This window comes from Humulus lupulus, chromosome 2 (assembly GCF_963169125.1).
Source record: "Humulus lupulus chromosome 2, drHumLupu1.1, whole genome shotgun sequence".
Classification (NCBI taxonomy): Eukaryota; Viridiplantae; Streptophyta; class Magnoliopsida; order Rosales; family Cannabaceae; genus Humulus; species Humulus lupulus.
The window spans coordinates 55,669,771-55,692,755 of NC_084794.1; the positions used below are offsets into that span (position 1 = coordinate 55,669,771).

The window sequence follows — 22,985 nt, forward strand, 5'->3', positions numbered from 1 at the left end:
TCGTTAAAACCAAGAATTTACGTTATCTACACACTTATTATATAGAAAATATGTTTAGTATATGAAAAACCATAACTTTTAAAATTCAAATTCTGTTTTGTTGATTTTTTTTTTTTTTTTTTTTGAGAGAGACCATGAAAATGTTAGAAAATATATGTAGATATAAAAATTAGATATATCTTTCAAAAAAGAGGAAATTACACCAAATATGATATTTTTTTAAACTTTGAAAAATATGACAGTTTTTTCCCCATATGTTTGTAATATTTTATTTGTATACCATATTCTAATTTTATACAATTTTAGTAACTAGTTTTAATATGTTTTGAGGTTATTTTTATAATTTTAATCTATTTATAATATTTTTTATCATTCATATTTTATAAAAACGTTTTTTTTTACATTATTTTTTTAAAAACAAAAACTAAGACATTTTTCACCATGTTTTTTATTCCCAACTCTTCTTCTTATTTTCTTTCATTTTTTTATATTCTTCAAAATTTTCTCCGCAGTAACCAATTACTGCTATCAAAATAATTTTGAATATTTTTTCATGTGATGTGTTATTAATCGTATGTAACTGTCAACTGGTTACCACTATCAAAACCATTTTTATTTTTTAAGTGATGTGGTGGTAACTGGTTACAACTATAAAACTAATTTTAATTTTTTAGAAATGTACCAGTATCAAAATACTAACTGAATTGTAACTGGTTACTTAGTCAGATCTAGAAAAAAAAAACATATATGAAAAAAATAAATTAAATTGATTGTAGTGGTAACTGGTTATAACTAGGTTTGAAGAAGAAAAAAATATGAAAAAACCACTTGCTATGGTAACTGGTTACTTATCCACACCTGGAAAAAAAATCAAATCCTAACAAAAATATAAACAAATCATAATTGTAACAGGCTACAGCTATGTTTGAAAAAAAAAATAGTAGCCATGGTACCTGGTTACTTAGTTATGGGTGAAAAGAAAATTAGATATAAACAAAAAAAAAATCTAAATTGATCGTTATCGTAACTAGTTACATCTAGGTCTGAAAAAAAAAATCAAATATGAATTAAAAGAATCAATCGTCATGGTATCTGGTTACTTGAACAGATCTGGAGAAAAAAAATCAGATTTGAACTAAAAGAACCTAAAAAAATATTGATGGTAATCAATTACAATTAGAGCTGGAAGAAGAAAAAAAAACAGATCTAAAGTACAAAATTAGATTTAAAATGCAAAATGCAAAATTAGATGTGAAAAAGATGAAGAATAACAAGAACAACAAAATGAATAACATTAAAACCAAGAGAAGAAGAAAGAAGAACCAAAGGGAGGTGGAGCTGCACCATCGTCATGGGGGTGAGGGGTTACGTCACCGGTGGAGGCTGGAGGTAGTGCCGCCGGTGGAGGGCTGAGAAGAATGAACCAAGTGGGGGAGGAGAGAGGGAGAAATGAGAAAATAAGAAGATGTGTAGTGGGGGAGAGATGAGAGAGTGTGAAAGAGTTTTTTTGTAAAAATATGGTAATCCATTTTTTATATTTTATGAAATTCACATGTTTTAATTTTTTTTTGCAAAAATCACCTTTGAGGCATTTCTTTTTTATACATAAATATAAAACTAACATACTTTTTTCCATTTTAAAATTCTCTTAAAAAAAAAGCTCACGTTGGATCCCTTGAAAATCCCAATTAGTCAAAATGCCAATTTCATATATTATTTAAGTAATACCACATTTTAAAAACGTGATTGGATGTCAAAATACTGAAGATTCGTTTGTAAAATTCGATGTATATTTCTCCCTAAAAAGAAAAAGTAGAATGAAAATTTCACTTGTAATTATTAGGTGGGCTCTACCTTCCAAATAAGATCCAAAAGACATAAAATTATTAGAGGTACTACTATTAGCACACCCTTGCTAATCATTTTGTCCTTATTACTATCATGCGTTTTGCTTGTGGTTATTATGAAAGTTCATCATACATTTTCTCTCTTTTGACTTGTTACCAAAGTTGATAAAAAAAATACACCGATTTCCTCAAGTCCAATATTTGCATTGTATTCTTAAACTTCATGTAAATTCAAGGTTACATAGAAGTTGACAAAGATGTATTATTTGGGTCAAGTTCACCAAACTGTGTATAAAAGGGAACAAAAAAGAAAAGATTGATTCTGCCATGATTTTTTTTTCTCTTCTAGTGACTTGAATTAATGAACAGCAAACTTGGCCGACAAAAAGAAAAATGCTCAAAACTCCTTCATTTTCCTTTTACTTGTTAGGACCCGGCTTATTCTACACCAAATCTTCCTCCTATGAATAATTCCCTATACTTTTTCTCTGTACATAAGTGTTGTTAATAGTTAGTATGATGAGACTCTAATGTGTAGCCCATTGGGTGCCTCTACTCTCGGAAATTTCATCAGTTTATCTCCTCCAACTTCTTCCCACCTGAAAATAAAATCGCAGCAAAGAAAAATGAAAAACTAAGTTAGAATAACACTATAATATATAACCTTAAATCAATAGAGAGTTGTGATGTGAAAATCATTACTGACCTGTATCTAGTTACAAAGTAGTGCAGGAAAGTAGAGATTTCTGCTATTCCCAGCTCTTTTCCAGGGCACTGTCTAGTGCCTCCTCCAAATATAAAGAAGTAATTTTGAGACTCCAACCTCTTGTCCTGGATTGTTCAAGTCATAATTTTTCTTAGTAACATAAATTTGTAAATGAAACCAATTGATTAACATGAGAAAACCAGAAAGAAATGTTACAAACCTCTAGCCATCTCCATGGATTGAAAGTTAAAGGGTCTGGATATAAAAACTGGTCGTAGTTGACCTCTCTTGTATATACATATATTCTCCAGCCTTTTGGAACCATAATACCTGAAAAAGTTATATACTTTTAGCAATGGATAGAAGAAAAAAATTATTATGGTTATGAATAGATAACAGTGAATGGACTTATGGTAAATTTTGTAGGTGATGACTTTAATATGAGTATAGGTATGGCCCACACTATCTTTATCAGTAAATCAGAGCCATTGAATGAAAGTCATTCATACAGTAAATCAAACTGTAGAGTCTTTATCCTCGTGTTAAGGGAAAAAGGGACATTCCCTTTTGTCAAAAATTATTCTTTAACCGAATGGTCTCTCTAGCTAGATCATGGGATAATTCTACGTAGATGATTATATATATTTATAGGCCTTATTGTCTGTGACTGTGAGCCGTTTCACTTAAAAAAAAAGGGAAGGTCAAAAAAGGTGACAAAAGTAAATAAATGTCATCAGCTCAACAGTTTCTTGAGCCCACCAAAAAAAAAACACGACAGAAGCTAAAATAACTGTATGGAACATTAAATATGGTTATGACTTGTGAATCTAGCCTTGAAATCTTCCAAACTCACCATTTAGTTCCATATCTTTAGTGGTTTTTCTCAGAACACCATTAACAATCGTTGCTAATCTAGAGGTTTCAAAAATCACCTGCAATTAAAATAATTAAGGCAAAAAGCTGTTAATACTTAAATTCTTAGTCTTTACACAACACAGACAGACAATCATTAAAAGGCATCAACATCTCTTACCGCACGAGTAAACCTCATTGATTTGAGGTCATTCAAGTCAATGGGATCCTCAGGTCTTTTCTTTTCTCTAATTGCCAAATGCTCTTTCTGCAGATTGTAACAAACCAAATTAGAATATCAATCATGAGCAATAAAACATTACTTTACAATATCATAAACTTTACTCATAACTTAGTCCATTTAACTTACTCTGAGCTCTTCAAGAACTTTAGGGTGATCATGGAGATATTTCACAGCCATCATTGAAGTAGTGGAGACAGTTTCATAGCCAGAATACAAGATTGTGATTATTTGATCAATGATCTCATCATCAGTGAGTTTATATCTGTTTTCTTCACTTCTCATTAGACCAGCAAGCATGTCTTGATGTGTTTCTTGTGAAGTTCTTCTCTCCTGTATGAGTTGCCTCAACATGCTGACAATATTTTTCCTTGCCTGCATAATAAAATATCTTAATCAGTATAACATAACCAAAAGATACACCATAATAAGACTTGGTAAAAGGGAAAAAAGAAAGAAAAAAAAACAAACAAACCTGGAATCCACGACGATAATTTGTACCAGGAAGATCAATAGGCAATGACAAAGTCCCCAATACCAGCTTAAAAAATTCAGGCTTGAATGCTTGAGACATTGATCCAGATTCAATTCCTGCTAACTGCTTAAGCGAGGAGAGAAGCGCCATCTGGATTGAACAAGAGAAGAATGAGTAAAGGCTTGATTTTTATTTGAGATAATTTGGTTAGTGGGAAAGAGAGAACGGAAGAAAAAAAGAAACCTCTTTGGTCTTTTCTTGAATGTTGATGACTTTGCCATTCCAATCACTGAGATGGGTTCTCATGAAATGGTCGATTTTGGGCAAAAGCTGGTGCCTGATCATGGTGGGGCTAATGAGAGCGAGTAAAGCACCTCTCATGTACTTGTGGGTGGAGCCATGAACGGCTGCAATGTTGCATTTGCCTAAGATATCAAGCATTGACTGAGGGTACCCAGGAACGAGGCCTTTGGCTTCATTCATGAGGATGTATCTGTTGAGCTCTGGATCCATGGAAACAATGGTAGGACACCCAAGTATGTGGGATTTGAAAACACTACCGTACCTGTTACAACCAAAGAAAGTGATTCAGATGAGAAAGCTGCTGATTGATGCAATATAGTTATCTCTTTTAGGGGGTTATCATGGGTAACCCATCCCCTAATGATGAGTACTCCTTTCCCCTCCTTTTCACACCAAAAAGCTAAATATAATGACAGAAAATAAAAGCAAAAATATAAAATAAAAGGAACTCTCAATGGCTTAACAAGGAACTTTCTAACCACTAAATGGGATTTGCAGGTTTAGTTAAACAGTTTAAACCATAAACAGCAGTTGATTAGTATATTCATTTATCAGACCCTAAACCAAAAACTAGACCACAGACCATTAAAACAGCAAAAGCTTCTTACCCCCTTTTCTTTTATTCTTTTTTTTATCTTTTTCTTTTAAAAAAAAAAAAAGGAAGAAAACAAATACAGAGCAATCCCAGGTAGTCGTATGAAAAAACAGAGCAAAAAGAAAGAGAAACTTGAAAATCACCTTGCTCTTTGGTTTTTCATGAAGTTTGGGCCTTGTTTAAGAAACTCAGTGGTCTCTCCAAAGACAGGCCAACCCATTGTGCCAGGAGGAAGGCCTTTTTTCCTGTACCTCACTTCATTCCACCTTAACAAAGCAGAGCAAAAACAGAGCACAAAGATCAGACTAAGGACAACTATGAAGAACGCCATTGATGGTGATGATGGTGATGATAACACTCCCTAGAAGCTCTAACCCCCTACTCCTCTAGAGTACTGTAAATGTTTATGGGCATGTTCTAGTTTTGAACTTAGGCCAAAAGATTGTGCATATATATAGAGGATGTCTCTGAACCACCGTATGAAGAAGAGAGAGAAAGGCACACAGGCCAAACCATGCACCCTACAAAAGGAGAGAGAGGGACCCCAATCTATGAGACTCTCTCTTACAAAAATTTTAATGAAAAAAAATCTGTTTTATTAAATTTTCCTTTTTTTTTTTACTTTTTCCTATATATATATATATTTAAAAATATATATATTTGATTTTTCTTTAAATAACTTACCAAACCGCGACTTCAGGCTTGACTAGACAAAGATTTGAATTACAAAAAAAATCAAAACCTTCCAATTAATACAGATTTGTGTATTCAATTATGGATTACATAAACTCTTTCTGAACTATAATTAAACATGTTGCTAAATGAACCCAAATAAAAGAGATTTTTTTTTTTTTTTGACAAAACCCAGATAAAAGAGATTTGTAACTATAAAATAAGAATAAGAGAGTGAGGAGAGAGAGAGAGACAGAGAAGTTTAGTTGGAAGAACGTTGATAGTAACATGGGAATGAGTGATATGAACAATATACTGCTATGATTTTGTTTTATTTCTTTTTAAATTTATATTAGGTTTTTGGGCCATAGGAGTGCATTGTTATTTGGAATGAAATGATTAAGGTATTATTATGTATGGAAACTATAGGTGGCTAAACTCAAGCTATATAATTCAAAGTTAAAAAATAAATAAAAAAACACAATTGCACATGCTTACCACCCCATTGGACCTAATAGAATAGTGCTCTAAAACACAGTCCTTCACATGTTTATCAATAAGATCTACTAATAGAATTTACAAACATATATTTTCACTAAGAGGCAGTCCTTTTGTAACGTGAACAACAGAACAGATGAGTTTTTTTTTATATATATATATATTTCCCTATTTGGTTCCATTCTAACTGCAAGTTTGAAATTTGGACTACCCCTTGGAGAGAGTAGTTTGAAATTGTGGACAGTAATTCCTTGAAGACCATTAACACTGTGTCATTGACTTTTTTGGACTCTTTATGATATGGTAAATAAAAATTGTTTTTTTTTAGGAAAAACATTAAATTTATGCCAAAACAGCTAACTAAGCCCACGTATTACGTATATGATATATCAATCAACTATATATCTCAAATACAGGAAAATTTTTGGAGGCATATGTGAGAATGAGATAAACCCTATTGACTCCTCAAATAATTGCTTCTTTTTTTTTAGTAGACGTATTTAATTAACTAAGTGAAACTTTATTAATTTTCAGGCCTAATAAGATAAATACCTTGCTTTCAGCTAATCACATCAACATACTCAAAATCATTGGAAGATTTGTTAGATTTTCTTTTTCTTTTTATGCAAGATTTTTTGGATTTTCTTTCTTTTTTTTTCTTTGTACTGTAATAAAATTCAAACAACAACAAAATTACATGATAATGAAAATGAAAATATTAACCTTTTTTCATTATATGTTTGAAAAAATTTTGTATATCCCATACTTTTACAATAATAGTCCAACCGACCATATATTACCATAGTTTACTTTGTCCTGAAATCATTGCGGATTCTCCTGATCAAGTAGCATTGAATAGAATACTAATCCAAAAATTATTGTATGTAATATATATAAATACATTTATTGCATGGAATAGAATAGAGAATAGCCCATGTACATGATCATTTTTGAGTACTTGAACCTTTTTTGGACCCACAATTTGATTTCTTTTGAAATGAAATCATTGATAAAACCCCCACTGTACATATAGGGATCAATTGTTTACTCATGAATGTTCTATATAGCAATATATATATATTATATAGATTAATATGCAGGAGGCATCTATATATTCTTGATCGATATGATCATGAAATAGTTACGCACGTTGTTTAATAATAAGAACTTGTTATTGCTTATGTATAATGCTAGCTAGCTTGTCATTAATATTCTTTTTGAGGGTCAAATTGAAAATAAGAAAAAGAAAAAAGTGCATTGGTTTGTGTGTATAGAAGATTGTCTTTTGTCATTAAAGCATAAAATTATGACAATAGAGTGGCAAGAGGGAAGTACATATATATCTCTGTGGTCTGTTGTAGATGGTCCAGTGCGTGAATACAAGGAACAATATCATCTTTTGCAATCTCTTTTAATGGCTAGGGTAAAATTTTTACACAAAAGAGTGTAAAAAAGGAAGTAAATAAGACGTAATTAAATATGTATATATAGAAACACCAAAATTTAAACCTAGATTGTACATCGTGGCAAGTAAAGAATATCTCTATATATAAATAAACGTACGTATACGAGACATACATAATAGTCATATAAGATAAAATTGTTATAAAGTAAATAATCGCAATAATAATGTAGATCGATCGATCATGTAATGTATATAGTTTTCTCATGACTGTGTCTGTCATTGTATATCAATGTTTGGAACATTTTGTTATTTGTCCCTTATGCCCCACGAGTATATGTAGCTATATATATATATATATGTATTATTAAAGAATAAATATAGTACAAAAAAGGGCTCAAACAAAGTGCAAAGTGCAAAGTGTTTAAGTGTGTGGCATCTAGGGTTTTTATCGTCATGGCGTACATAACCATTCATCTAATTAAGCGTGGGCGGCTCCGTACAGTGGTGGCGTACATGATAATCTATGGTGGGTCTAATCATGCAATATATGGATATGTATATATATGTGATTGTAAATAAGACACTGGTTTTATTGGCCTTGTAATTTCTCTATAGCTACTCGATCGATCTCATATATCGGCTATAGCTTAGCTTGTACATATGTTTCTTATCTTATTTTCTTCTACACCATCTCTCTCGTTTTGTTTTTTTGACTTTGCTGTGGAAATTGATGGCTTTGTCTTCGAGTGCTACAAAAGTTGGATTGGATAGCAACTTGAACAGAAGCGTGGATCCATGGGGCGATCCTTGGAAAAGGATTTGACACAAAAGATGCATGTCACACAAAAATAAATAATTCTAAAATATATATATTATTAAATATAATTAATATTTATATTGGAATTATATATACAGTACATTTATTAATCGGTTATCACATCTTTTCCAAAATCATTTAAGATCAAATATACATGTAGATGATAGATCATTGTTCAAGCAAAGGTATATATATAGCAAGAGATGTAATAAACGTACCTATAACTCAAATAGGGCAAAACAACATATATGGAAAAAGGTAGATGTGTCTTTTTTTAATATGTTTTGAACTGTTTGCTTCAAACTTTGAGCCACAGCTCCCCAAAACCCTAATGAAAAGCGTCCAAGATTTCCTTCTTAACTGACACGACAAAGCCAGTTCGTTCACACCTATGAGACATTCATACTTGATCCAACGGTGGAAAACCCATGCATGCATGATCATGATCATGATCATCACTTGATGATCTTGTATCTATCTCTATAGATGTACGGCTATCTAGCTAGCTAGACAGGAGACGAACATATTTAATAAAAGGGGGTCGTATTCAAAGTTTCTTTAGCAATTAATGTAAAGCTAAAAAAAAAGTGTAATGAGCTGTTAGCTATATTTAAAGTAAAAGAAGACAATAATTAATGGTAATACGATGAAACCCTCAAACCCCAAAAAAAAAAAAAAGAATTGGGTTTGTTACAAATTTAACATATTTGGATATGAGCTTTTATTAGCTATAAATTATATGAGACACGGCACAATGTATTTACATATATAGTATAGCTCGAAACTTCTTCGAATTTTCTTTGAAGACATCTCTTGCATATATTTGGACAAGTGTACGTCATATTGTGTGTGACAAATGGCAGAGCAGACACCCTTTAATTTATGAGATTTTATCTTTAAATAATTTTTATATGATTTGATTTTTTAGCTTGCTTTATATTCAAATGATTGAAATGTATATACATGGAGAAAGAGAAACTTTGCCGACACAGTTTGATATCATTTGACTTTGTTTTGAGCTCTCGCTAGAGAGCTTGACATGTAGTATATATTTTGACTTGTACGAGCTCAAAAATAAGATTGAGAAACAAAAACAAAGGAAAATGATATATAAATGTGAACAAAAAATTATCTAAGGGTAAACTTATTTACATTATATTATATTATATTATATTATATATTATATATATATATAATAAGTGTGGAGAGAGAGAGCGAGAGGGCCAATGGGCCATGCCTTAAAGTGGGACCAGAAAGAGAGAGGGAATGTCTACCCACACGCACACATGCAGCTCATGCCCTCTGCTATAGCTTTAATTTGCTTCACTAATATTGATAATAAAATAATAATAATAATAATAATAATAATAATGTAAAAAATATATAATAATGAAAAAATAATTTTCCTTTATAATAATAAAGTTGTGATGTACATTGAAGCCTCCAGTTGCACGAGGGCCTCTATTTTGTTCTTTTCTGCTTTTTTTGCTGCCAGAAATGGGTGTCCTAAACATTATTTCCTCTAAATTATTGATCCTCCATCCACCACACCAAGATATGCACTAGCATTCCTTTAGGCAAACATTTTTTTTTTCTCTTTTTTCTTTCGTTCATGCACATATATACTTTTCTTTTTTTCTTTTTTAGATGATAAATATTGATGAAACTCGTGGAAATATATGATGTGTCTTTTTTTAATGATAAATATATATATGATGTGTCATCTATCATATATCTATGACTATGAGAGGGTACTACTAATTTACCTTGACAAAATTTAATATATGAGATAACGGTTTAGGGGGAACTTTGACGGGTTTTTGATGGTTTTGATATATTATTGTTTTATATTCTTTAAACTTTGTCTTGTCTTATATTATAAGTAAAAACAAGTGTATGATTTTGAATTTCTTAGTAGACCAGGACAATACACTATATGTCTCTTCTATATAATAAGTGTGTGGATAACAGAATTTTTTTATTTTAACGATTTTTTATTTTTTTAATGTTAACTTTAACGGAATATTCTTATATTTAGTTTGTAAACATTTAAACTTAAATAAAATAAAATAAATATTAAAAAGAATTAAAATATGATATTTTTGAGATATTTTATAATGATAATTATTTAAAAATAATAAATAATTAAATAAATTAAAATATGATATTTTTGAGATATTTTACAATAATAATTATTTAAAAATAATACAATCATATGTTTTATAACTTAAATAAAATTTAATTAAACTTAAACTCACTTGTTAGAATAATATCATATTAAATATATAATATAATCTACTTAAATTAGCAACAAATTATTTTTTTTAAAACTTAAATTTAAAATCCACGTATGATATTTAATATTATATTAAATATATAATATATAATCTATTGTTGTCACTCCCAAATATAAAAACTAGAACAAACATAAACTTAAACAAAAATAAATAAATTATTTAATTAAAATAGGATATTTATTTCAAAATTTATATGACTTAATATAATTTTAATAAAAATAATTAATAAATCCTATAAATAAAACTAAGCAAACGTGCATATTGCACGTTGCTTGTATCTAGTATATATATACACTAGGTAAAGGAAAGTGCGATGCACATTTGCTTAATTTTAAAGTTGTAAATATTGTCAATAATTTTAATAAAAACGAATTCACTATTTTTTTTAAATATATATATAATAGAATGAATTATAGTTCTATAATATATATAAATATTTACATCAATAATCTCTACGTATATGACATCCAAACAAAATGTTGACGTAGATATATATATTTACATGGTTACATGACATATATATATAATACAATATTATTTAAAAAGAAATTAATAATAAAAATAAAATAAGAATAAAAAATTCATAATATAGATAGTAATATATATGCATCAACTATTTTTAGTTTCTAATGTATCTCGTAATGTCATTTGGTGAATCTGATGAGAAAAAAAAGCTTCAATCACTTAATAAAAGCACAAATTTATAAGATAAAAAAAATGATATGTATGTCTTTATTATTTTTAAATATATATATATAATTTAATTATCATAAAATATCTTAAAATATTTTATTTTAATAAATTAATTTATTTATTTTTGTTTAAGTTTATATTTGTTCCAATTTTTTAATTTGGCAGTGATAATAAAAAATTATATATTATATGTTTAATATAATATTATGTTTAATTAAATTTTATTTAAGTTATAAAATGTATGATTTTATTATTTTTAAATAATTATTATTGTAAAATATCTCAAAAATATCATATTTTAATTTATTTAAGTTTAAGTTTTATTTATAATTTATTGTTAAATATAATAATATTTTATTAAAGTTAACAAAAATAAAATAAAAATATGTTAAAACCAAAAAAATTTGTTCACTACACATTTTATATATATATATATATATATATTATACTAGTTAGATCACTCCTAATATATTATATATAATAACTAAATTTGTAAAATATAGCTGGAAATCGACAACATGACACTTATAGTAATATAAACTTATTTAACTACATACTATTCATTCTATAATTATTTTCTTTACTATTCTCTCTTTTTTTTTTTCTTTTTTTCAATCTCGTCTTTTTTTTATTTAAATAAATGAATAATATCTAAAACTATAATATTTAAATATTATAAAAAAAATTATAAAAAAGCTTATATATAGTATTATATAAAAATTTGAGATAAAATAAAAAAAAATATATAAAACTTTAGTAAAATATTTTAAAAAATATATAAAGTAGAAATTTTGTTGAGAGTGCTCTTACATCACTAAAATCTAACTCTTATTATTGTATTGCAATAATAAAAGTTAAAAACATCATTTATCTTCATAAAAAAAAATAACATTTTATAAATATATGATGAATCAACAAATTTTTTTTTACTAAACAGCTTTTATTGGAGAAGAAACCCTTAAAAAAAAACTCATGGTCAAAGGTCCAAAAAATAAAGAAAATAAAAACAGAAAAGACCACATTGGGAATAACCTCTCTGCCATGAGTTAAAAGAGCGAGGCATTCAATGACACCCTTCTTGAGACTCACAATCTCAGTTCCCAAACTCTTGAAAAGCAGAAGAAAATAATTAAGCAATTAACAACAAAATTCAGTAATAATAATAATTATTTAAAAAAAAAAAGAAAAAGAAAAAAAAATGAACAGAATATGAATAGAATAGATAAATAATTAAGGTTAAGGTGGGTGGGGGTGTAGAAAATTACAAAAAAGGGGTTGGAGTTGGGGTTGGGGTTGAGCCGGTTGATTCAGAGTTTTCACAGTTGACAGATAAAGATTGAAGATGTCTGGTTATTTGTTGTGTAGTTCTTGACGTCTTTATCCTAACACAGAATGATGATTGAGTGCACGTGTGGTAGGTCTGTCCACGTGCATCTGTTTTATTCACTGAATTGATTGATTTGTCTCTTTGCTTCTTCTCTTTTTTCCCCCTCTCTCTCTCTCTCTCTTTATTTATTTTCCATTCTATTCATATTTGATCTTTCACCAATCATCCAAACCAACCCAACCCCCTTCTCTCTCTCTGTACGCATAAAAGTGAAAAAGCTAAAATAAGGTAATTATTAGTTTTTTTTAACTTGTCGTTAACAATGGTAAAATAAATTAGTGGCGAGATTGAGAATCCAATTGACAAGTGAGAACTATATACATTATATTACAGAGCGTTGCTATTTGCAATGTTAAATAGTATAAACCATGTAGGTGAGACTTTATAATTAATTAACGATATCTTATAAAATTTATTAAATTTAAATAAATGAGATTTGATGTTAGATTGAAATAATAACAATATATCATATTTTTGTATTGTGCTCCTTAGCAATTCTCTATATTATAATAGCTAGTTAGTAATCTCTCTTCGCCATCCTAAGATCATCTTCAATGGGAGATGTAAATAGTATGTTATATTTGGCATAAAAAATCAATATATTATATATTTAGCACAATTTTTAGTATTATGCTCAAATATACAATTGTAAAAAATATTGTAAAATTTAATATTTCATTAATATTAATTTAATATTTATTAAAAATATACAAAAAGTAATTATTTTTCTTTATATTTTATTATTGATAGTATAAAATAATAAAGTAAAAAAGTATAACATTTAATGCAAATAAATAAAATAATATAAATGACACAAAATTTAAAAAAAAAATATAACATTTATGTTGATGCAAAATATACACTATATTATATTGTGTGTTAAATTTGACTTAATTTTTAACTTGTGTCAAATTTCGTACAACTTTTGGCAAATTAATAAAGCAATATATTTTATAAAATAAATTATATTTTAACAATGCATCACCCATTTGGGATTCCTATACTCTATTGGAGAAGCTCTTACTCGTCGGCAAAGGTGTGGTCACAACTACCATTCGCTTATAAATGCCTCTTTTTCTGTTTTTAGTATATGATTGAAATGCGTGACCTCCTTCCATTAATTCTTCTTTCATCCTAGCCTAGCATCTTTTGTTTTCTCTCTCTCAATTGATTTCAAGAATATGCATTTATTATATTTTAATATTAAATCCATAAGAATAAATAAATAAATAAATCAGTAATTTTTTCTACTGTGTATCAAAATTTAGGTTGATATTAAAATTTGGTAAATTATTTTCACTACAGTAAGAAATAATTCAAACGAATATGAAATGGCTATATTCAACAAATTGTTGGCCAAGAATTATGATAACTTCTATAAAGTTAAAAATATATATAAATATTAGATTTTTTATAAATAAGAAACTAAGTTTGGAATTCTGGAAAAAAAAATTGGAATTAATTAAAATTGAAGAGATTAAATTTATATATATTTTAGTTAAATTAAGTAATGGATAAAAAATGTATTTCAAATAACAATTTGAATAAAATAGGAAAAATAATATATATTTTCCCAATAAACTTTTTAAAAAAGAGTTTCTTGGAAACCTAAAAAGTAAAGTAGAAGCATAGCCAAATAAACATATATATGCATGTTTAGGGTAAAAATCTCCTTAAAACAATAATGCACATCAAGCCTAACAAGACAATTATACAAAGGGCAATTTTCACTTATATACAACAAAAGTAAAGAAATTACCGTAATAAGACCAATAAAATTAATTACAAAAATATATACAATCTATACCATTTTAATGTAAATAATTATGAAAATGCAATCCCTAAAATTCAGACACTTTCCTTATATGTATTAGTTTCAAAATTTGTAACTTCCCATAAATAAAATAAAAACAATAAAACCGTAATATTAAATATAAATGATATGATATAAATAAATATACACAAATAATACCATACAATTAATAACTGATTTACACAAACAAAAAAGGAAATATGTAATCACTATTTCAAAGAATAAGGACATATATCTTCAAAGTAATCTCTTTATTATATAAGGAAACAAAATAAATGCAACCTGGACATAAAAAAATACAAAACAAATCTGTAAAATCAGATATAAATGAAGATATTTATTAATTAATATTTGATATGAATAAATATACAAATTTAATATCATACAACTAATGACAGATTTACACAACAAAAAATTGGAAAATCAGTATTATCAGGCGCCATTTTCAAAAATTTTAGACATATATATTCACAAATCTGCATTTGTTCACAATTTCAAGATAAAACAAAAGAAAAATTTTTGGTTGAAAGAAAAATAAATATGTTTATAATTTCATATAAGAATTAGGGGTATTGATCTAGAGCACACTTCTTATACAAAAGATGCAATATCTACTTTTGAAGCTGCTATTTTGATACACCATTTTATACGGTAAGGTAAGCTTTTGGAATGATTTATATGTCAATATTGTTTTAAAGTATATATATAGAATATTTATGTGTTTGACTTGACATTGTGATTTGCATAACATATGTTTAAGTAATTTTATATTATAATCAAATAAGGTTAAGAATGAAAAGTTTCAGTAATAATAGGAACAGTCCGCATATAGATATAATTATCAATTTCACTAGTTCAAAAATAAAATATAATCGGTTTATTTTGTAAGGAGTGGACATGAACAAATAATTATGTTATGATCCATTGTTAGGAATAATACGAATAACTTAAAAAGGGATATAAACAAAACACAAAAATAAATAAACTATGACGAGGAAGGGAAAAAACAATGCTATTGTAAATCTAAACATTAAAAATTTGACACTAAAAAGGACTATATGAATAAATAATTCTCACTCACATTTACTTTTATAAAACTATAACCTAATAGTGTTATGTTTTTTTTAATTATTATTTTAGATATGTTTTTTTTTTTAAATATTGAATGAAATTAAAACACATCTATGTAACTCAGAACCTTTTGTTTATTTTCTATGACACAGTCAGAAATTCAAGGGTTATTATCTAGCATGCATGTTACTGTTTATTTTTTGAAAACATTATATATAATTATGAGAACGGAATATAAAAGTCATAAAAAGAAAAAAAAAACAATGTCATTGTAAATGTTAAAAAAAAAAAAATTATATGAAGGGAAAGTTAGAAATTTTTTTTATAAACATTTATAAAATTTATTTTGTATGTTACTATAAACATTTATAAACTGCTATTGTTATGTATTCCAATTTATCTATTTATTAAGTAAAATTTGTATAAAAATGAATATGTAAGATTATAACACATATTTGAACGTTAAATAGATTTGTTCATTTTTTTTAAATCGTGTGAAAAAAAAATGTTTATTATCTAAAATTTGACTTACTGTTTAATTTATGAAAACAGGTCACACCAATATGACAACTGTGTACATTTACTACAATGGTATTTGGGAAAATCGGTGTACTTATAAAGATTTTGAGGTAACTGGGATCTTACTTCCTAGTGACTGTACTTTTCTTCAATTGAGTACAATGATCACTAAAAAAATGAAGGTACAAAGTAAAAACATAGCTGTAGAAATTAAGTTCCAACCAAATCCATCATTACCACCGATGGTAATAGATGATGATGACACGGTAAAGTTTTTCATGGAACTACATAAGAACCATTCTGATGAAATAGTATACCCGTTGCTGGTAAGTTTTGACAATACCCAAGTACAAAACACACAAAGCGTGGGGGAATGTTGAAGACAAAACAATCAGGTAAAATCTTTTTTTACCCAAAAGAAATCCAAAAAATAAACATTACAACACTTTCCAATATAAATTGAGAATGTTATCAAATATTTAACAAAAATGTTTTTATTTTGATAAATCAGGATAGCATGGGGGGATATCTTATACAGGAACCACACTGGAATGGGGTAGCACATGATCTAGCCATATCAATAATAAACAATGAAGAACAAATAGTGGCTGCAGATGATAATGATGATGATCCATTCTTGTATGGGGATCGGGAGATTAAGAACATAAAAACTGGGCATGTCTTCCAAGACAAACAAAGTATGATAACAGCAATGAGTTTGTGGTCCATACGATCAAATTACCAACACAGAGTTAAAAGGGCATCAAATAGAGATTATGTGCTCGTGTGTTTGGATGAAGAGTGCAAGTGGTATTTTCGTTCATCAAAATTGCGCCAAACAGGTTTGTACAAGGTTCATAAATTTGACCGACAACATACATGCTCATTAAACAAGCTATTGGAGCATATACGTGGTAGACGAGAACAATAGATTTAAATATTTATTCTTTGCTATTGGAGCATCTATAAAGGGATGGGCACATTGCACACCTATAATTGTGGTCGACGGAACATTCTTGAAAGCTTCATATGGTGGGACGTTGTTGACAACAAGTGCTCAGAATGCTAATAGGAAGATACATCCTTTAGCGTTTGGAATCATAGACTCAGAAAATGATACATCATGGGAATGGTTCATGAATAAAGTAAAGGAAGCTTATGGTGAAAGAAATGGGCAATGCATCATATCTGATAGACACGAAAGCATTAAAAAGGCCATCGACAATGTGTATGATGGTACAACGCATGGAGTGTGCACTTACCCACCTACTAAAAAACATTAAAAAAAACTTCAAGAAAGGTGGGGATGATTTGAAAACAGCTTTCAATGGTGCATGCAGGGCTTACAACAAAAATGAATTTAAGAAATACATGCTTGATCTTGATGGAATAGATGATCGTATACGTAATTACTTAACAAATGAAGTTGGTTTGGAGAAATGCACAAGACTGTATAGTAACAACAACAGATACTCCACCATGACATCCAACATTGCTGAATCAATTAATTCGGCAATAAAAGAGGTTAGAGAATTACCGGTGACACCGTTGGTTGAAGCATTAAGGAGTTTGGTACAAGAATGGTATCTAAAGAACAAGAACATAGCAGCATTTACTTTCACAAGATTGCCTACTACACCAGACTTGATGATTCGAAAAAGGAGAGATGATTGTGCACAATACAAGGTAAGAAAATGTTTATTATTATGAAATAAAAGAAAATTTTGTTTACATTAAAATTCCTTAGAAAAAAAAAATCTTTCAATTAAAATAAATATTTGTTTGTTTATTTGGTAATTAAAATATCTTCTTAAATAGGTTGAATCATCGAATCAATTTGTGTTCACTGTTTATGATGAGGAAACACCCTACATTGTAAACATGGAGAAAAAAACATGCACTTGCAAGAGATTTGAGTATGATGAAATGCCTTGTTCCCATGCAATGGCGGTCATCATAAAAAAAAAATCTAAATTGTTATGATTATGTCTCATACTACTACACAAAGGAAGCATACATGGCAACTTATGAAGACTCCGTAATGCCGTTAGGAGATCAACATTCATGGGAAATACCTGTGGAACTAACACAACATGAAGTTTTACCACCGTTGACTAAGCGTCCAGCAGGAAGGCCGAAACAAACTAGATACAGAGCTTTCAGTGAGTATAAAGTACAGAATTTATGTGGTCGTTGCGGCGGTAAGGGCCACAATAGGAGGACATGCAAAAATGAACCTTTATAAAGACTAGTAATAAGGGGAATAAAGTTTGAATATGTTTTGTTTGAAAATTAATCGTTGTATTCCGATTAAAGAACTATGTTAGACAAATATAGATGTATTATTCACGAAAAGTTTTGGAAATTATTTTGTTTAATTTGAAAAAATAATTTATAGAATACAAAAGTTAAAATAGAGATTTATTTGTTATGTGTTTGTTAAAAATAAAGAAAAACTTAATTATAAACACGTGGAAATAAACAAAAAAGAGTGAATTGCTCTCAAAAATAAATTAATAAAAAAAGAGGTTTAAGCAAAGAAATAACGATTAGTATTATGAAATATTGATTAAAAAAAATGCGATTTCCAGTACTACAATAACATTTGTTAATATAAAAATGATTTATGTTTGTAAATGAATAAAGGATAAACTAAACAAAAATATATATATAAATGATATTCGATTTTAATAACATTTGATAATAAATAAATTATTTTCATTTGTACATGAATAAAAAATAAACAGATAGATGACAAATAAAATAAACACGAATTAAAATTAAACAAAGCATGCTAAATTTAATACCATTGAAACTTGAACAAAATTAATGTGCTCAAAATAAAATACTAAAGGAAACTGAGAAAACAGAACTCTACCATAACATTATAAATGAAGTACAAACTTAAAATTCTAAGCAACAATGATCCTATTATTTCTTCCGACATTTTCCGAATCAGAACCACAATTTTTTTCAATTTTGCGAGCACCATGATTATACAACTCCACAGCGATCTTGTTCCGGAATGCTTGAACGGGTAATGGATTGGGCAACTTTTCAATACACCCATGCAAAAAGAATTCAGCGTACTTGATAACAAAAATGCCACAATCACTGAAATAAACATACGAAAAAACAATAATAAATAAAATTATAGGAAATGGGTAAAGTAAAATAAAAAAATATAAAAAAATTTATTAAAACTTACCATTCTACTTGCTTCGGAAGTTTTGGAACAACCAATGTATCAAATTGATCACCATCCTTCTTCCCAATGAAATATGATGTGTTTTTGTTCACATCAATCCTGTTTTGGTAAAACCCCATATTGGCTAACAATAATGGCAACAAAATAACAAAAGGCTCCAGAGATTTCTTCAATCTCCTATCAGTTTTGTCCACCAGCGAATTGAACAATTTCAATCTCCGTTGATGAATGTCAAATACCAAGAGATACCAATGATCGACTATATCCATATGCACAGGCATCAATACAAAATTGACAAGCAACCATGGAGTGTTGCATCTCATTTGTTGACCACTAATGTAGTCAACACATAGACTAGGGCTAAATAAAATAGATGCATCGCGTCCATTCCGAACATACCTACCGTACAACGCAATCAAGGCTTCTGCAAACCAAGAGTCCGTAGAGGTTGCTTTCATTTTGATGTCTACGTTGCATTTAATTTGTTTCCTCAAATAATAAAAAGCAACATTGATGTGCTACATAAGAAAAAATCAACATTAAAGTTAATACAAGGATTGAATAAGAAAATAAATATAAATAAATGTATGAACAACTATAAAAATTACATTGCTGTCAAGCATCCTTCCTGGAGTGTGTAAGTCATAAAACCACATTTTGTTGTCTATGTGAACAATATTATAATCAAATGATGGTTTGAGTTTAGACATATTCTCATTAAAAGGTTTGCTCCTGCAAAATGAAAAACATAAAATAATAATAAAATAAAAAATATAAATGATAAATAAACATTTTAATGTAAAAAAAAAATAGTAAAATCTGACCTTTTACTAATCTTAAGGCCAGCTTTATACCACATATCGAATGTTGCCTGCAAATTATCTTCCGGATCAATGAAAATATTAGAGGAGAATGGAGCGTCTTTAATATTAATATTTTCGTGTTTATTTTGCTTGCCCTCATCAGAACCAAATGAAGTTGTGAACGGATGAGACATTTGAATGCCTGGTTTAACTGGCCTTTTAGTCATTAAAACATGGTTGTCGTCTTGCACAACAATACTTTTTCCCTATGGCAATAAGGGTAAAAATATAATTTGTATAAATCTTTTGAGTTAAACGTTGACAATGAAATAAACAAACCAATTTAAATATAGTGGAAAATCAATTAATAGAGTAAAACCTTTAGGTTCATCTTTCTTTGGTTTTTGAACATCTCAACATGCTCGTCCAACTTCTTCAAATCCTCAGCACTAAGACACAAATCATCGACCACATCATCATTTACATGATCATCAACTGAAATCTTCTTGACTATGGGAGTACGTTCTGATTCACTTTGGACTGAACTTGGTATTGTTATGACAGATTCAACCAATATATCCTACACAGAAATTGAATAAACAACAACTGAATAAAGACGAAAAAAATAAACTTTTTTAATTGTAGTGTTTAACAATAACCATAATTAAAAATAAACAACCACCGTATAAAGATGAAAAAATAAACGTTAATATGTATGACAAATAAAATAAATTAGTGTACAAAAATAAGTCCGGTTAAAGCTCGATATTATGAAGAAAAAAAAAACAACTTGGTGATAACAAAAAAACAAATAAACATATTAAAAAAACTTCAAAACATGTAAAAGTAAATTACTTTTTTTTTTTTTAAAAATGTTTGGTTTTTGATAAAGTAAACATAAAAAGAAGGTCTCATCTGATGTTAATGACTTTAAGGAACAAAAAAACAACTATAACAAAGTTTTTTTTTTTTTTAAAAAAAGTATCAGTTTAAAAAAATAAATGAAAAAAAATAAATCAAATACAGTTTAAATATAAAAAAAAAACAAGTTAGTGAATACAAATAATATGAAACATTGTTGACGCCGTTTTTCGTCAACAGATAAAAGAAGAGAGCACGTAAACAATTAAAGACAATGGCCAAAAGAAACAAACGAATCAAACACACGGTTTTTTACGTGGTTCAGCAGTTAAATCTGCCTAGTCCACGAGTCTCTGTTATTAATCTCAAGATTATCTCTGAACAATTCTTTAGCATGAATTCTCCAGAGTTTTCTCTCAAGGATCAGAATTTTTCCCCTTTTACAATGGTGCATGACTTCTCTATTTATAGAGAAGGATGCAGAATACTATCCCACATATTTTGGGTAGTTACTCTTTTGTGAATAAAAATAAATGGCTTTAAATGCCAATAATCAGATATAAAAGGAAACGTCCCCCAAAGATCAGGAAACGCATAACTGACTAAATAATATCCCACGATTCTTGGGGATTTATATCAATAAATGAGGATTACATCTCATGCTTACAATACTTGTAGATATTCAAGGTGGTCATAGCGTATCTCCAAGGCTTCAGCATCTCAGGTTTCACGTCATTGTGCGAGCCACTGACATCTCCCGAGCTAACATTGCTTTCGAGATAGTACATCGAGCTCGATATCCCTGCTCCAAAGTTGTTCCTGAAGATGAGGGGCTCTCAGAGCTACCTTTCGAGATCGAGATCATTTTGAGGTCACTACATTCGAGGTCATGTATCATACTTTGCAGGCTTCGATTTACAATCGTAGAGCATACCCTAACCCTCACGAGACCATTTAATGCGAACTCAGCTTTCGAGGTCATATTTACTATGGCTCGAAATCTGGGTATAACATTTTGCCCCCTCAAAAGTATTTGTTCGAATCCTAAGAGAAGGAAACTTTTGAACTACTCTTTCTGGGAACCATACCGTCACACTCTTAAAAACGGACACGTGCCAGATGGGTATTGCTCACTTTAGGTACTTGAGTACCTTGGGAACACGCCCACGATCGTTCGTCTGACAACTTTTTGGCGCCATCTTATCACCGATTCCCCTCCATTCGATCTGTTGAGGATTTTAACCAACGCTCCTGATCGATTTAGTTTTCCCGCCTATATATATAAGATCTCCTCTTCGTCTTCTTCTTTACGTTTGTTCATTGTAAACCAGAAAGAAAAGAAAAAACAAGAAAGCCAGAAACTTTCTTAAGAAGCTTCCGTCCCGTGCATGTTTTCTCGACCCAAAAAACAAAGGAACCCTGGTCTGTTCGAGTCAGTGAGTTCTTTCTTGCAACCTCTTCTCCGAATGACGATTTCGCTACAATCACCATCACTGTGTAAGTATGCCATTTTTGTTCTTAGCTCTTTTTTTTTTTTTTGTTATGTCGTTCTTGCTGCGTATAATAGAATGATACGATAGGAAGTTTTGGATCAATAGGCTTTATGTTTTCTGGATTTTCTTTCTGGATGTTCGCCTCTGGTTTATGCCCAGTTTTGTCCTTTGAACGGCGTTTCAACTTTCTGGGTTTTGAAAATTTTAGGCTATGTTTCTTGTACACCAAGTTTTCGGGTAAAAACCCTTGTTCTTGACAATTACATGAAACCCGAAAATGCCCTTTCCTGGCTAACCGCCACCTTTCTTTCCCTTGAATTTCGGGATTTTCAAAAAATCATCCACGTTCTTTTTCTTCCCTGTGGAACACGCGCTCTGACTCTTTAGTGAGGGTCTTAATATTTAGTTTCTTGTCGTTAGATATCCGAG

At 29.1% G+C, this 22,985-nt stretch overlaps 1 protein-coding gene across 1 annotated transcript; it reads right to left on the reverse strand.

The window, feature by feature from the left end:
• Window positions 1–2,030: 2,030 nt before the first annotated feature.
• Window positions 2,031–5,559, reverse strand: LOC133817848 (cytochrome P450 85A-like). The gene is made up of 9 exons (XM_062250469.1): window positions 5,163–5,559; window positions 4,365–4,686; window positions 4,122–4,271; window positions 3,776–4,021; window positions 3,587–3,673; window positions 3,407–3,485; window positions 2,774–2,883; window positions 2,554–2,678; window positions 2,031–2,446 (listed from the first exon to the last, which is right to left on the reverse strand). Exons 1-9 carry the CDS (start codon window positions 5,348–5,350, stop codon window positions 2,359–2,361), a joined length of 1,395 nt encoding a protein of 464 aa, XP_062106453.1. The 5' UTR covers window positions 5,351–5,559; the 3' UTR covers window positions 2,031–2,358.
• Between the last annotated feature and the right edge of the window lie 17,426 nt (window positions 5,560–22,985).

Bases quoted from the DNA above. Each gene is read 5' to 3' on its own strand.
- LOC133817848 (XM_062250469.1), bottom strand. From the start codon at position 5,350: ATGGCGTTCTTCATAGTTGTCCTTAGTCTGATCTTTGTGCTCTGTTTT. The intron at 3,486-3,586 runs GTAAGAGATGTT...TTTTAATTGCAG, and splicing joins CAATGAGGTTTACTCGTGCG to GTGATTTTTGAAACCTCTAG. The intron at 2,447-2,553 runs GTCAGTAATGAT...TTTTATTTTCAG, and splicing joins TACTTTGTAACTAGATACAG to GTGGGAAGAAGTTGGAGGAG.